This window comes from Symphodus melops (genome assembly GCF_947650265.1).
Source record: "Symphodus melops genome assembly, chromosome: 22".
Taxonomy (NCBI): domain Eukaryota; kingdom Metazoa; phylum Chordata; class Actinopteri; order Labriformes; family Labridae; genus Symphodus; species Symphodus melops.
Genome location: NC_136712.1, coordinates 2,782,060 through 2,798,370, shown reverse-complemented (window position 1 = coordinate 2,798,370; position 16,311 = coordinate 2,782,060). Strand labels below are relative to the sequence as shown.

The 16,311-nt window shown below is 43.6% G+C and overlaps 2 protein-coding genes across 4 annotated transcripts; one reads left to right on the top strand and one right to left on the bottom strand.

Moving 5' to 3' along the window:
* Positions 1-3,097: 3,097 nt before the first annotated feature.
* ascl1a (achaete-scute family bHLH transcription factor 1a) lies at positions 3,098-4,663 on the bottom strand. Its single transcript, XM_079335623.1, has 2 exons — positions 3,323-4,663; positions 3,098-3,203 (listed from the first exon to the last, which is right to left on the bottom strand). The coding sequence occupies exon 1, from the start codon at positions 3,918-3,920 to the stop codon at positions 3,336-3,338; it is 585 nt and encodes a 194-aa protein (XP_079191749.1). The 5' UTR covers positions 3,921-4,663; the 3' UTR covers positions 3,098-3,203; positions 3,323-3,335.
* Positions 4,664-7,002: 2,339 nt separating this feature from the next.
* On the top strand, positions 7,003-14,635 carry itfg2 (integrin alpha FG-GAP repeat containing 2). Of its 3 annotated transcripts, none has more exons than XR_013778146.1 (12): positions 7,003-7,812; positions 7,900-7,995; positions 8,606-8,647; positions 8,729-8,906; positions 9,004-9,143; positions 9,262-9,410; positions 9,501-9,595; positions 9,688-9,741; positions 11,036-11,127; positions 11,449-11,566; positions 12,119-12,229; positions 12,490-12,579. XR_013778146.1 is itself a non-coding variant. In XM_079335608.1 (12 exons), exons 1-11 carry the CDS (start codon positions 7,717-7,719, stop codon positions 12,635-12,637), a joined length of 1,125 nt encoding a protein of 374 aa, XP_079191734.1. In that variant the 5' UTR covers positions 7,004-7,716; the 3' UTR covers positions 12,638-12,663; positions 14,494-14,635. The 3 variants fall into 3 exon arrangements, 2 of the variants coding, with proteins under 2 accessions (XP_079191734.1, XP_079191733.1); XM_079335608.1 differs by lacking the exon at positions 12,119-12,229 and adding an exon at positions 14,494-14,635 and having other exon boundaries at positions 7,004-7,812; positions 12,573-12,663; XM_079335607.1 differs by lacking the exon at positions 12,119-12,229 and adding an exon at positions 14,494-14,635 and having other exon boundaries at positions 7,333-7,812; positions 12,490-12,663.
* Positions 14,636-16,311: the final 1,676 nt, after the last annotated feature.

The window sequence follows — 16,311 nt, the reverse complement described above, 5'->3', positions numbered from 1 at the left end:
AATAAATTATTATAAAGCTCATCTTAAGATGATGTTTAGATCTGCTGCTGATTATAAAAATATGGACTCACCCTGGTGTACAACTTTTTTTTATTTTTATTTTTATTAAACCTTTATTTAGGTTTGTCGTGATTCGATCAGAGCTGCAGGAGATTTCAAAAAGAGCACTCAAACGTTTCGCTGTCACATCTGCAGAGCGACACAGAGAGCTCAGGATTTAAAAAACATTTAAGGTGACCAAATTTATAACCAGTGTGCAGAAAAAAAAACACCTTTTAGATGATCAACATGAGTCTGCTCGAGGTTTGCCTCTGTACCTGTGCTAGATGTGCTCATGATGGATTCATGCTGATATGAGTAACAATGACTTGTTTTCCTGCTCTGTTGTGTCTTGAGACTGAATTTGTTATGAATTGACTCTTTACACATGAAGATTAATAATATGGACGGCACGTCTCCATCTTCTTCACGCATAAAACTTCAAAGATCCCTTCAGGACGCAGTCTTACATGATGTGTTTGTCCCATCTGTTAACATGGAGGCGTATGTGTGAGCTGTAATGCAGCCGCTCAGCTGCTGTGTGTTTTAAATGTAGAGTCACGGTGCCACGTGTCATCTTTCGTTTCTTCATCCAAATAAAGCTGAAGAGCTCTGATGGAGTTAAAGCTGAAACTTTATTTTACGTGTTTCAATTAAAACGATTTATTAAAAACATATGGAGGGAAAGTAAAGATGTTTATGTTGTACAGGCCCAACCTACAGATGGTCAACTATTTAAAAGGTTGTTTTTTTTTCTAGTTTTAACTTTCTAGTCCGAACTTTTTGGAAGCCATTCAAACAAACACAGAATAACTATCAACATTCAGACTTTTATATTTATATTATTGAACTATGATAAAAGATATTATGGAAGAGACAATAAACTGAATTCCCGTCACTGATTTAAATCACAATAATGCTGAAAGTAAGAGTCTGAACTTGAAAAGTTTCCTTCTGCTTCCACTGACTCCAGTACTCTGAGCTGACAGCCCCCCCCCCCCCCCCCCCCCCCCCCATGGCCCCCTGGTGGCCTATGAACCCTCCTTTAAGAACAGCTGAAGGAATCACACGGTTTGTGTGTGTGTGTGTGTGTGTGTGTGTGTGTGTGTGTGTGTGTGTTTCTCTCATAGGAAAATATGTTGTTCTTGAGTTACAAACTGAGATTTAAATGAATTTATTTGATTCCTAAATGTTCCTCTGAGTTTAAATACAGGTAGAGCTTAAACTTCACACACATACTAGTGTGTGTGTGTGTGTGTGTGTGTGTGTGTGTGTGTGTGTGTGTGTGTGTGTGTGTGTGTGTGTGTGTGTGTGTGTGTGTGTGTGTGTGTGTGTGTTCAGCGGCATGCTGCTGTCAGAAGGCACACGCCATCAGCCAGTTCAGCTCCGTGTCTCCACTCGACCACCCGACAGACTCCATTCACTCATTACAGCAGGCACGCGCCCGGCTGCAGCCTCAGTCCTACCTGTCAAACTTCGTTTTACACAAAGCACGCGCTCCACCTGACAACCTCTCGGTGATCGTCGAGTGTAACCATGCTTTTGGCATTCCCTCTGTCAGCTGGTTGTAAAGACTCGTCGAGAAATCGTCTCGTTGTTTTTTTTACGTGTTTGGTAACGTGGAGAGGAAAGTGGAGTCTGGACGCTTACAGTCTGTTTCTGTGCAGCCATTTGTGTACAAGAATGTTTTGAATACTGGACTACAATGTAGTCTTCATTTTTAAGACCAAAAAAAATCTAATTAAAAGAACCATCAGACTCTTTAAGACAAAGATACTCAGAGGACAAGGCGCTTAAATGTAACATCAAGAACAACTTTTACCTTTAAAAAAGTGTTTTAGAACTTTTGAAGGAAAACTTTGAGCACACTGTGGGTCCAAGCTTCAGGTTAACCACGTTTATCCTACATATATATTGTATATGTTATGTTCAGAAACAAACGCAGTGGCTTCTATTTTACGCACCAGATTTACGTTTTGGGGTTTTTTTCGCCTGAGCTGAAGGGATCGATTCTCTTGTCTTTACTCTCCCATTTTACCAAAAAAAAGAACAGACAAGAGTGGGTGACTGAGAATATGGATGAAGGCTCTGTAGCTGAGAACTTAAAGGCACACTTTGGTGTGCCCTTCCACGGACGAGAGAGGCGTTTTTATCGGTGCGTAAAAGTGTCTCTCTTCATCACCTTCCCTTCTGTTCGCTGCTCACCATAAGACAGAAGCTGGAACTGAAGTGCCCCCCCTCCCCTGCTTTAAAAACACCCACAAATAAGACATGACATAAAAAATAATTCAGTAGCAAATCATTTTATTTTGGACTCCAGTGTAGAAAATATGGTTATAAGACTTTTTTTTTATGTGAAGACAACATAGAGAGCTGGCAGTGTAGAGACAATGCGTGGTCATTGAGCTCTGTTTGGACAGTAGCTGCATAAGTTTTTGATCATTGTTAACTTCATGACATTTTAATGCAATAACATGGTTTTTTGCTATTAAATAAGACACATCGGTGCTATAGAATAAAAGGGCGGAGTGTCAAACTCCTTCTGGAAACCTCAGGAACAAAAGAGCCAGAGAATAATAGACTACACGTCTACATATAGGCAGGAGGTATAGAAGCAATATATAGACAAAATATATACAAAAGGATGTGTACAAAACATCTATAAATCTCTTTACATACAAAAATATCTTAATATATTTCAAAAAAAGCGTTCGATATAGAATTTCATAGAATAAAATCCGAGACTTGGAAGCATTTTCTGAGAGGTTTTACCAAAGGGTTGCTGTTCTGTGATTGGGTTTAGCATAGTTGAAGAGCGACGTGTTAAATAATGTTTTCAATGTGCTGCTTGAAGAGCGTGGATTCACTTTAGGGTTTGTTTGTTTAAATCAAATGCACAGAAGAAGCTTGGATTCCCACGCTTGTCTGGAGAACCGTCTTCCTTTAATCCTTTGGCGCTGATCTCATGGCCTGATTTCACCCGAAGCTTTCAGGACTTTAAGGCCGTGTCTGTCTGTCTGTCTTTCTGTCAGTCTGGGAGGACCGGTCGTTCAGGACGCGGGACCAGAAGGCTTTCACAGGGGCGTCTTGTTGTTGTGGGCCGCCAGCCTTCTCCGGGACCATCCCAAGCGCACTACAACAGTTAAATGAGTTGATCCATATTTCTGTAAAAAAAAAAAAAAGAAAAAGAGATATGTTAAACTACTGTTCATTGAGTATATCATGAATAGTTTATCTACAGATGAGTCTGTGTATTAGTTCCTATCTTTAGGTCTGTCCTTACCTCATACAGATGCTCAGAACCAGTTGGTGAAGTCCAGCAGCTCCTGCTCTTCTGGACTCAGAGGGTCATACGAGCCCTCATCTGACGAGTATGAGGACACTGGTGACCCCGCCATGGAGTTCATGCCTGCGGAGTATCCCTGTGACATGGTGGGCGACAGGACTCCGGACTGGAACGCCGCACTGACCGCGTCGTGCTCGTCCAGAAGCTGCTGCAGGGCGCGGATGTACTCCACGGCCGAGCGCAGCGTCTCCACTTTGCTCATCTTCTTGTTGGCGGCTCCGTTGGGCACGTGCTCCCGCAGGGTTGCGAAGCCGTTGTTGACCAGCTTGACCCGGTTCCGCTCCCTCTCGTTCCTCCGGGCGACAGCGTGCGGCTGCTGCGGCGGTAGACTGTAACCGAACCCGGCGAAGTTGAGCCTCCGCTTGCAGCGCAGCAGCTCTGGAGAGGAGGAGCGCTGCCGCTTTGGCTGCTTGGACGCAGACTTCCCGCTGCTCTGGCTGCTGCCGCTCGGGCTCAGCTGGATGCTCTGCGGCGCGGAGGAGGAGAAGAAGCACGCGGGCGGAAGGAGCTGCTGCTGGCTGAGGTTAATTTCCATCTTGGCTGTGAGGTCTATTCCAAGAAAAAAAAGAATACAAACTTATAAAGAAATCACCAAGTCTCGAGGGGGTGCGTCCCGCTCGTGCTGTTCACGTGTTGTGGTCGCTTGACGCGCACTTGTTTCAGTGGGGGCAGTCCCTTGGCTGCTGCCTTGCGCGTACCTCAAAGCTCTACTGAGTCCTCGAGGAGAGACGCCACTGCTTTTCAATGCGTGTGGATGAGGCATTAGCCACGCCCTCCAGTCGCGTGGATTCACCTTGGGCTCCTGCCCCGGTGCAGCGCGCCGGACGCGTGCCACTTGAAGCACTAAACAAACAGTCAGTGGTGAGTTTTTTTGTCTTTCTATCTATCACGAGTGTCAGAGGGAGAGAGAGAGAGAGAGAGGTGAGTGAAGGAGCAGAACGGAAAGTTTTAACGGAGAGAAGAACAGTGAACAACATGTTCACTCTGTGTGCGTAAGGATCAAGAGAACCTACAAAACCTTTTAGGTTTGGTTCCAAATCTAACTCCATGATTACGCTGATGTTTAAGCAGTGAACACGTGCAACTTTTAAAATGGCATTTTTCACCTTGGTCTAGGGACATGATATAAAGAAAAACACTTATACTAGAACACGAATGGATCTTTTAAGAAAGAACTTGTAACTTTAAAAAAAAAAAGTTCTTTAATGAGCTAAGAAAGACAAAAATCTCTTTCCAAGGTTGTGTTGGGACTTTCCCTTCATAGACGCTCTTTGAACTCGCAAACAAAAAAAAAAAGGTGTCATCCATTCAGTCAGAGGTTTGATGAAGTGGAATCAAACCCGGCGGTGATATTTTGTTTTGAAGGGCTCAGATAGGAAACTTGTTCTGTCAGATCTAATAACCTCCAGAGAAACGAGCCTTTAAAATGCAAAGATCTATCCAGCGGTCATCATTTGGTTCATATTTTCGGTTTTCTTCCTTGCACTGGTTCAAACTGTGGTGCTGAAAGACAGCTCTGCTCTGAACCATCCGGACTTTAAAACAACTCTCCACATGCTGCACTTTTATCTCTGCATGTAAATCAGTCATTCTCTTGGCGATTCAAACCATCTCAACACTGCGTGCTCTGGTTTTATTGTTCACGTTACAGACGCGTCTGAATGCCGCTCGTTTAGGGCTCCATTGTGCATCAGAGGGCGAATTTTCCACTTTGATTAGAACAGATCATCAGCCGCGCACAGGCGGAACGAAAGGGCGCAAATCTGCGGAGGGGCCCTCAGAAGCAGTTTGGAGGAGGCTTTGTGGATGATTTGATACACCCGATATGGTTACAGTAGCGTCGACGCGCCGAGTCCTGACGATTATTGTCGCTTGGGAAAAGTGGAGAATAATAAAACAAGTCTTTTCAGTGCGGAACAAAACAAGGACCGAAACACCCACTCTGTTTCTCGGAGTGTGATTGCGCGTGCATGTGCAGCACGGGGACGTGTAATAAACTAGAAATGAAGAGGAGCCAGGGTTAGGAATGGTCAGTTTTCATGCTTGAATCTTCAGTTTTTATGCACCAAAAACTTCTCTTTTCTCCATCACTGTTCCTCTCTGTACATCATATTATATGCATGTATGAGGAGTGTGTGCAAATCTTCAAACCTTTTCTGCCTAATTTGTGCGTAATTCAGCCGTTATACTCAAAACATTTCTGATTTCTCTGAAGTTTTTGTGAAATCTCTTGACTTGCTTAATTGTCCAATAAAATAAGAGGATGCCATTGTGCCCGTGTGCACATGTGCAAGGCATGAGTGATCAATAAAAAGTACATAAAAAGGAAGGTTTACTTTCATACTTTTCTTTGTGCATAACATTTCTGCTTTTACTTATGAATCTTTCTGTCCCTTCCAATGCTCTCCTGTGTAAGTAACTTCAGTGTGTGTGTGGGTGTGTGTGTGTGTGTGTGTGTGTGTGTGTGTGTGTGTGTGTGTGTGCAGATAACCTCTATTCACCCACAGCCTCACCCTCTGTTTTTTTTTTCTCTTTTTATTTCGGTCTGTGTGTGCGCGTCCTGAAGAGCGGATTGTAATAAATTGTGCAATTTTCTGCGTTGGCAGTGGCATTCAAAATCAAGCTTGCATTGAGGAGCCCCCCCTCAGCCAAGCCCCCCCCCCCCCCCCCCCTTCCACCCCCCCCCCCCCCCACCACCAATACTTTCTTTTCTTTCCCTCCCCCCTATTCTCTCTGTCTCTCCCCTCTTTTTTTCAGCGCAGCAAGAGAGTTTAGAAAAGAAGCGTGGGTTGTATTCAGCCTCCCCCTGCACCCCTCAGCCACCGCCAGGCTTTCTGAAACCTATCCATGCCCTGTCAGTGTGCTTCCAGAGTCCAATTAGCGCTTTGTGAGGACTTTCTCTCCCTCCTCTGCTGCTGCTGCTGCTGCTCTTCCAGAGGCTGGGAGGGCGCTCGGTTTTCCTGAGGGGCTTTCCAGTCATAGCTGAGTGTAATAATTAATATGACATCTGGGCGCCCGAGTTCCCCTTAAACCACTTTATGATTTTCAGTCTGTCCTTGTTTTTTTTTCTGTGGGGAGACAATAAAACAAAAGATCACAAACAACCATATCGGGCGTGCAATCTTTGTGTCTGATGAGATAAAAGGATAATCAAATTTGTTTGTCATTAAAAAAACAGTGTTTTCTTTCAGCAGGTGCAACTAGAAACACCGATACATGTTAAAGCAGAACTTTATATGAAAGTTATTTTATTCAACGGAGTTGAAAAGTTACTTTCAATTATTCTTTAGTAAAAATTGAACAGCCTGTAAGCTTTGAAATTGATTTTGTACATTAAAGTAAATGATTTAGATGGTTAAGATGCCAACACTTGATGTGAACATTATACTGAAATTCTTTAAAAGTTGCACAAAAAAAAACAACCTTGAACAACTTTCAGCAAAATATTTTTTCATACAATTAACACAGATGGAAAGAGTTTTAATAAGCACATAAACATGAGAAGAAAAATAATTGAGGAAGACCCGAGGGGAAGAAAACTGAATAAACATTCCTCCCAGTCTGTTACGTTGAGCTAATGGCTTTTTAAAATCACTCCTCTTCCTGTGTTGGACTTCTGACTGCTCGTGATATTTGTGTAAACTTCTGCTTCCTCCTGCCTTGTGCTGTTTTCTGACATGAAAACCTGTGATTGAATGTCTCCCTCTAGAGGACAACAACGGTACTTCACTTTGTGAATCAGATTTATCTTTTTTATTTTTTTTATAGTAAAGAAACACAAATTAAATAGATGCTTATATGTATGTGCAAAAAGTCAAATAAAATTGTTAAAAAAATAATATATTGGGGAAAACAAAAATTCAACTTAAAGATGGCATGCAGTTAAAGTATATGCTACCTTGAAATATTTATAACTACTTCGTGTTATCAAAATTGTTTCTATTTGTTTTATTTTTTACAAATATCCGCTGTAGACTTTCTAAAATTTTCGAAATCAATCTTTTTGTCCCAACTTACTTGCCGTACTTTTTCAGGTCACGTGTCCTTGTTTACCAGGAAAGAGCGTGTGTGCCCTAAAAAAAGCAAGCTTCACAGCTACTTTACCTGTTAAAACATTTTTATTTGAGAGTTAAACTAATTTAACAAAGCGACGCTTTAAAAAAACAAAAACAAGCGACGATGTTAGGGCGCTCTGTGATCTCGCGATGTTAGGTAGAAGATAACGTTAGTTCAGAGGTGATGTTAGCCAGCTCTCGTCTCAAATGCGATCTCTGCTTTTTTTACTCTTAAAACAGTTGCAGAAGTGAATTACAGGCTGTGATATAAAGATTATGAGAGCCTTAAACTATGTTCAGCGTGTGAGTTTGGACTTTACAGGGACTCTGTTTCCACATGCGATCTGTCTGGGAGACGCAGACAACGACTCTGTAAGGAAACCTCTTCACATTCACTTTTCCACTACACAGGTCTGCAGGTTTAATTTAATATGCATGTGCTGCCTTTTCTCTCTGTAGCTGAACGAGCTGGTTGTAGGGGACACGAGTGGAAAGCTTCTTGTGTACAAGAATGATGAGTCCAAACCCTGGATCAGCAGGAGCTGCGTGGGCATGGTCAGTGCTCAAACACAGTGTTTCTCATTTTCAGCAGTATGTTTTTTTTTTTTAAAGCTTTTCATCATGTTGATGCAGTCAGATGAAGCTCAAGTGATCAGGTATTGTGTAAAACATTGCAGCAGATGGACATGAACTTGGAGTTATAATATATGCACGCTTTGTTTATTTTCTCCTCTTAGTTTTTGGTAAGCACATTTTTTTTACATTTCTGGTTTGGTTTTCTTATTTCTTTATTTTTTTCCGATGAACTATACAGTATATATAACAGAAAGTAAAGCAACATTAAGTACTTGTTATAGTCTTACCCTTGTTTTTTCTTTTGCACCAAGACAAATTCCTTGTATGTATAAATGTACTTGGCAATAAAACCGATTCTGATTCATTGCCGATAGTTTTGTACAATTCAGACAATTAAAAAGGAAAACACACTTAGCCGATATTGGGTGCCTCGGACTTCTGCATTTGTTGCAGTGGTATAAATGGGTATCTTTTATATTATTTCTTTGTACTAGTAATAGATGGATGGATGGAAACTCTTTTATTCACAGATGACTCAAACTGAACATGTGGTCATGTGCTTCTTATATCACGCGTCTTTGTGTTGCAGCTGACCTGCGTCGCAGTCGGAGACGTCTGCAACAAAGGGAAGGTGAGTCATCAGCTGCAGGCTGTCATGATGAGATGTTTCCTTCATGTCTCTTATTTCATTTTTCTTCTCCTGTCTTGACAGAACTTTGTGGTGGCTGTGGGTGCAGAGGGCTGGTTTCACCTCTTCGACCTGACGGCTGCCACTGCCAATAAATCCGACTCGTCGAGTCAGCACGAGTTCATCTCCTCGGACGACCAGAAGCCGCTCTTCACACAGCACATTCCTGCCAACACCAAAGTCATCCTCATCAGCGACATTGGTAAATCCTTCCTCTCTTGCTGTTCTCCTACATCAAACATTTCTGAATCCCGCTTGTTGGATTTGACTTCAGTGTGGGCGACGTGTCTTTACTGCAGATGGCGATGGCCGCAGCGAGCTGGTGGTGGGATACACAGACCGGGTGGTCCGAGCTTTCCGCTGGGAGGAGCCGTCTGAGGGCTCAGACCTGGGATCAGGACAGCTGGTCCTGCTGAAGAAATGGCTTCTAGAGGGGCAGGTACGCTGAGCTTCAACTCTCAGTCTGAGTGGAGACAGACGTTATACCGGTGAAAGTGATACATGGGTTCATAGATTTACAACAGAGTGAAAGTCTGTCCATGATGTGTGTGTTGCAGGTGGACAGTTTGTCAGTGAATCCAGGTCCTGAGGGTTTACCCGAGCTGATGGTCTCACAGCCGGGCTGCGGCTATGCAATCCTGCTCTGCTCCTGGACCCAGCAGGACTCGAGCGACTCAGGAGAGGAGGCCCCCGCCACCCCGGGGAGGTAGACCCACTTACACACCGAAGTAACAGACACATAAACAAAAACAAACTGTGATTATTTGTTTCTTCCTGTCATGTCTGTTTTCCTCAGTGAGGGACCTTCCAGAGATGTAGTTCTCCATCTGACCACCGGGCGGATCCACAACAAGAATGTGTCCACTCATCTCATCGGCAGCATCAGCAAAGGTAGCAAACTGACTGGAGCTGAAGCCGTTCAGTCAGGTGCAGGTTCAATAAGTTACCCATGTATGTGTTTTTTTTTGTTTGTTTTTTAACAGGCTCTAAAGAAGAATCTTCTAAATGTGGCCTGTTCGCTCTCTGTACTTTAGACGGTGAGTCATGAATTTAAAACACGTTTTCAATTCAGCAACAAAACCTGAACTCTTCTCTAGTTTACACATAAACATGTCCTTAATGTGTGTTTAAGTCTCTTCTTTTCAAAACGCACAGGTTTCATAAAGCATCCAACCGTAGATCCCCGTCATTCAAATTCAAAAAACTTTATTTGTCCCCAGGGGGCAATTCATTTCAGTTTTTAATTTGACGTCTCTGTCTGACACAGAGGCTGAGACAGAAACATTTTAGTGAAGGTTGAACACCTGGCTGTTTGTCAGGCGGCCTTAGCTTTAAACAGCTTCACTTTCTCCTTGACCAATCAGAAACTCACCTGAAGTGAAAGCAGGTGTTCGTTGTCAGGCCCGATTGAGATGGGATTTTTGGAGTTGATGATGGGGAAGAAAAAAAAGCAATGTTGAAATGTTGGCAGATCTCTGTCTTTGATAGATAAACACGTCTAATGCAGCGATCAAACGTGTGGGGACGATATGAATACAAGAAGTGTGCCACACTCTGAGGGGAGGGGATGCTTTTTGTACTTCATACGGCGCCCTCTGCTGGTCAAAGAGTGAGCTGGATGCTTCATCAGTCGGGCTCTAGTTTGTTGAACTCGTCCATGTATTTGATTTCTCCAGAGCACAGAGAGGAGCACACACATGCTCATAATGATGAAGAGCTTAATCACCGTTTGTCTCTCACCTGTGTGTGTGTGTGTGTTAAAGTGTGTGACCTCATGTTAAGACAGCGTGAGCACCAGCTGGCTGAGAACTGAACACGAGCTGTGTGTCATTTTCTTTCTTTAGTCCGGGAATGTTTTTTTTTTTTTTTTTTTAAGTTCTCTTAATACGATCGGCCAATCAGAGGTCAGATGTAAATGAGGGCCATATGTCTTGTGTGCCACTTGTTGAATGTGCAGCAGGAGTAATGTGTTCAGGAGCTGTTCGCCAGTGTGGAGGCAGATTTCTGGCAGAGCGCTCCGAGAGCAGCTGGAGAGTTCATCAATATTTAAAGAAGAGAGGATGCAGAGGGATTATCATCACTGGAGGCCTCCGCCTGCCAGCTCGCTGTCTCCCTCTGGTTGACACGACGACGAGCCGACAGAGAGGAATGACATCATGACGATCACTATGTGAGGCTGTCAGCAGTTTGTGCTTCAGAGACGTCCGGGTGTGGAGGGGTTCTCGCCTCGTCTTTAGGAAGCTCCACCGTCATCGTGCTTCGTTGAATAGCTGATTTTCACACAAACACATTCAGCTGTTCTTAAACGTCTCCTTTTGTCCCTGCTCGTAGGTACTCTGAAGCTGATGGACAGCTCGGAGCAGCTGCTGTGGTCCGTCCAGGTGGATCATCAGCTCTTTGCACTTCAGAAGCTCGACGTGACCGTGAGTTTGTGTGAATGGACTTGAGCTCGTGTGTTTCTCTTTTCTCGTCTCAAAGAGGTTTCACACCTCCACGTTCACACACTGATGACAGAGGTTTGAGTCATTCATCCATTCATACACATTCACAGGAAACCCTCCAGAGACTACCAGCTCAGCCGCCCCCAGTTTGAGTCCTGTCCCCTTTTTATGAATCATTTTATTTATTCTTCACTCCTCAAGCGTTCGCACATCTTTTTTTTTTTAAGAGACACAAAGGTCAGAAAAGCAAAGATGTCCACCTCTGTTTCCACGATCACGACCAGGTGATGTGTTTGTTCTTAGGGCGACGGCAGGGAGGAGGTGGTGGCGTGCGCCTGGGACGGTCAAACATACATCATCGACCACAACCGGATGGTGGTGAGGTTCCAGTTCGACGAGAACGTCAACGCCTTCTGTGCCGGTGAGGGAGACGTGATCTCGTTTATCAGTTTGGATCTTCTCCTGTCGTCTTCTCTCTCTTGAAGCTTGAAGCAGGGAGAACAACCGTCTCTTTGCTCCCTCCAGCTCGACCTTTTGCGCAGTTCTAGTGGAGTTGAAGACGAGCTGGAGTTTCTGTTTGAGCAGACATCAGTCCCTGCTAGAATAGGTTGAAGATGTAAGATGCTGCACAATATTCTTCTTCTTGTTAAGACTCTCAGAGTTTTATTTAAAGAGGTATGAAGGTGGAAAGTCCACACAGAAAAAGTGTCCATTATCATATCAGAAAGAAACATTCTTCATCGTCTCCTGAAGGGGAACTCAAACAGGAAAATAAACCGAAGAGTCCTGTAAAAAAAAAAGTAGCCTTAAAAGCCTTTAAAGGTATTCGAATGATAAGCTTTTATATTTATTCCTTTTAATCAAAGCCAAGCGAAACGTCTCATGACACCAGCAGGGGGCAACGTTGAGCTTTGGAATCCCCCCTCCAATCGCTGCTCATTCTTCTCCTGTCTTTAAATATTCCTCTCTGCAGCGACTGAACAAACTGGCCTCCGATTAGTCAAAGGAGCTGATACGACGTGTTGAGCAGTAAAGCCGACAAGAGAGACAAGAGACTGTGTTTGATCTTCATCAGTGAATTGGGGTTTGTCTCTTTTCACCCTCCTCCTCCTCTCTCCTTCACATCCTCTCTGCTGCTCTGTGGGGTCATTACAGCAGATTAGATTTGTTCCCGTGTTTGTGTGCAGGCTGGCTCTGCTACAGAGGCTCATATTAGTCCTGATGGGTTCATTGGGATTCACACAACAGACTGTATCCTGATAATACAGCCACATATTGATTGAAAAATCATCGGCCTTCATACGTGTCATTTCAGCATGTTTTTTTTCCTTTCTCTGTTTTCAGGTCAGTATACATGTAAGGAGGGTAAGAACAGCCCCTGTCTGGTGTATGTGAGCTTCAACCACAAAATCTACGTCTACTGGAAGGTGGAGCTGGAGCACATGGAGTCCACCAACCTGTTCAGGGTCCTGGAGGAGAAACCAGAGTTTAGGGGCCACCTGGAGGCGCTGGGAGTCGGTACGTCAAAACTTAAAAAAAAAACTAAAAATACATTACTTGTAAGGATGCTGATTCACATCTCCTCTGAGTGTCAGTCTGAGAGACCAACTGTGAATATCTGTAGCCAACTTTTCTGCCGTTCTGTTGTGAAAATCCGACTTGAATACTAATGAGGAAGAGAAGAGAAAAATGGTTCCCACATGGCAGATTTTACTGCGAACAAGGGCCGGCGTGTTTGCCGATGTTCTCCCTGAAAAGGCACGTAGCAGAGATTTAGAAACAGTTCTCACCTTCACTGGTTTTATTATAATTAGATTTTTATTTTTTTGGGCGGAGGACCACATATGAATTTAATTTGTCCTGATGTGTTGTAAATGTCTTCCTTTTGATAGCCTGTCTGTTGGTTTAAAACTCAATCCCTTAATCAAAAACTAAATGATGATAAATCTGCTACTTTTTAAAGGTGACATATTTTCCTCTTTTTCAGTCAGGTTAAATAAGTCCACGAGCTCCCTAAAACATGTGTGAAGTGTGTTGTTGTAAATCCACTCTGATCCTGTATTTGATCATGTCTATAAACCCCTCTGTCTCAGCCCTGCTCAGAACAGGCTGTTTCTGTGTCTGTAGCTTTAAATATGTAAATGAGCTGTGTCTGACCACGCCCCCTCTCTGGAAGGGGATTCGGTCGTGGGCTCTCGAGCTCCACGCTCCGCTAATTGACCACATGTTACGTGATTAGAATTGCACATTTCAAACAGCAGGACAAGAATCTGTGCCGTGTGAAAATGGGATTTCTCTCTCAAAACGTCCTCCCAAACGGAGCAGAAAGAGATCACATTAAAAAGCTCTTTAGGCGGATCAATTAGCCCTAACGATCACATCTCCCCGACGCACACGGCCATTCGGCTCATTAGGACGGGGAAAAAAAAGTTATTTACGATAAAAGAGTTTGGTGAATGCAAGTTTGAGCATTTGAAATAACACAGCTCACAGGAAGAATCAAAGCAACGGTTTTCCTATTCAGCCAAATATATACGAAACAAACTTGAGTGTTTTGAGAGAAGCTGTAATCTACAAGCACAAAAACAGGAAGGAAAAAACGCCTGTGCTGACCGACGTGTTCCTCGTGACTAACACAATGTTGAAGTCAATAACCTGGTTAATCATTGCAAATGTGCACAAATAGTTTAATATTTCCTGTTATTTACCTTCTCCAGAACGTCCTTCCTGCTTCTGTCAGCGTTCATCTTGATCAGCCGGGCGTGTCGTGTATGAAGCGATGTTACACGAGAGCATGATTAAAATACAATTTAGTCCAAACTCTTTGGTCTGCATGGATGACCAGCTAGTCAACCCCACCTGAAGAAGAAAAGAAAAAAAACAGAGTGAAATGAGTGGAAGAAATTAACAATGACAGACACTTGTTATCAGCAGGACTCGCTGGAGCATTCAGAGCACGGATGAAAATTCAGGTTCCAGCTGATTTTATTGAAAGCTGATGGCTGTGTTAGCGTAGCTTCCTGCTGCCTGTGTTAATAATTCAACCTGTGGGCCTGTTGTGTTTCTTTTGACTGTTATTTCACCGACTTGTTACCTAACCCAGTGTGGCAAATGTCTGATGTAGGAGCCCAGGGACAGCCAAAGAGACAGAGAGGAGGAGAAGAATGTGGATAGAGAGAGAACAGTGTGAGATTGTGTCTGATGTGTGGAGGAAGGGATGCTGCGCTGTGTGCTAGCTGTTTGTTTTGTTTTGTTTTTCTCAGAGGAGAACATTTGATTTCACGTGTTGTTTATCTGGTCTCACACTATTTCTTTGATCATTGGCATGTTTGTGTTTTCCCTCCACAGACGCCGAGGACCCAGCAGCAGTCAGATCACTGGTGTCAGATCTCCTCTACAAGGGCTCAAAGCCTTAACACAGTGACACACATCCACACTCGTCCCTGTCACCTCCCTGTAAATACTTTGTTAATAAACTCTGAAAGTCTGAGTCCTGTGCTGCTCGCTCGTCATTTGTGCATCCCTGCAGACAGACGTGACACGTTCTTAGGTTTCTGAATCATTTGTATTCTGTCCGCCCTGGTTGCCTCTCACAAGGCTGAGAGGATGAACGCTGAAGGGAGAAATGCTGTGTTTGTTTAACCTGCTGTGTTCAGTGGTGAGCGGGGAGGATCGGCGGAGGCGTTATTACGCTGCTGTCAGTCAACTCCGACTCGCTCGTGAAAAATCTCCGAACCAAATGTTGAGCATCTTATTTTTCCATCTTATCATCTGTGGCCTTTTAATATTTGTAACCAGTGCGTCCGCACAGACATGTAAAGCTCTAAATACGTTCCACAATATGCAGACATCTGTTGTATAATGTCTGTGTTAGTTTGTCAGCTGCTGCAGGGCGTGATCATCGCAGGTAGTGAAGGGAATCACCCACTGTTCCCTCTGGGAGGATCCTATGACCTCCTTTATATGTGTGTGTGTGTGTGTGTGTGCCTCTCTTCTTCTCATGCAAAATAAATGAGCTGTGCATGTTTGTTTGTGTGTGTGCACGCCTCGGGGTAAACACAGGCTCAGGTGTCCCGGTAGGCCACAGACTCTTCTGTCTCCCGTGTTTTTAACCTTTAGAGATGTGCCGGGGGGGATGATGCACCTATAGGACCCCCCCCCACAGCTCACAGAGAAGAAAGTACAGCTGAATGGAGTCATCAGTGAGTTTGACCCTTTCACATTAAAGGTCCAGCTTCCCAAATGTAAAGAGCTACTGCTTTTCCTTCATTATTTATTTTGTTTGTTTTGGGCTGTTGGGTGGGTAAAAAACAAGCTTTGTGAAGATGTCAGTTTGGGCGGTGGGTCATTGTGACAGCATGTCTCACTGTTTTTTTTTTTCTCCTACAAATCAAGCCATCAATTAATTAATCAAGGACACAATCATCAGATTCATCCATTGTCCTACTCAAAAAAAAAAAAAAAAAGCTCCCCCTCAAGTGATGTCAAATTTGATTATGGAGTGATTCAACATGCCAAAATTGATCGGTCACAGCTGTGAATGTTCAGTAGGAGTTCTTTAATTCACCCTTACTGTCTCTGGATGACATTAAGGATTTGCACGATGTGGCATTAGTACTTAAAGTCAGTATACTTCCTTCACCATTGGAGGTTGTGACATTGTTTTCGTAATCCATCTTGATCATCTTAGTCATAGACTGTCCTTTACACAAGCAGACACTGTTTTATCAGTAAAAGCTCATGAGCTGAGCTGCAGTTGGCCTTGTAAGTCAAGAACATTCCTGTGCAGTAAGCTCAGAACGATGTGTATTTGTGACCATTAATGGTCATTCAGGACCTGGACGACACATCTGGTTGTTGTTCTTATGGATCCCGTCTGTTATAAAAGGATTAAAGTGTGTTAGCTGAGGCTTGGTTTGTGTTTTAATCAACTGTCTGCCTCCTGATTACATTCACATTTCCCAGAGAAAACGTTATCCCCCTTTTTTAGTATGCAGACCCCTCGTTGGTTTTTTCCCTCGACTCCTGTGTGACTTTGACTTTTTCCCTGAGCAGGCAGGCTTGACATGAAACATGTCTCAGACTTCTGACCCTGCGACAAAACCACACAGGGGGAATGGCCTGGCCCTGATCTATCTGACCTTGTGTCTATTTTTGACTGTGTGT

What these genes read in the sequence shown, in the direction of transcription:
- ascl1a (XM_079335623.1), bottom strand. Translation starts at nt 3,920, where the DNA reads ATGGAAATTAACCTCAGCCAGCAGCAGCTCCTTCCGCCCGCGTGCTTC.
- itfg2 (XM_079335607.1), top strand. Translation starts at nt 7,717, where the DNA reads ATGAGAGCCTTAAACTATGTTCAGCGTGTGAGTTTGGACTTTACAGGG. An exon ending in ACGTCTGCAACAAAGGGAAG is followed by an intron (nt 8,648 to 8,728) that starts GTGAGTCATCAG and finishes CTGTCTTGACAG; the next exon opens with AACTTTGTGGTGGCTGTGGG. An exon ending in AATGGCTTCTAGAGGGGCAG is followed by an intron (nt 9,144 to 9,261) that starts GTACGCTGAGCT and finishes TGTGTGTTGCAG; the next exon opens with GTGGACAGTTTGTCAGTGAA.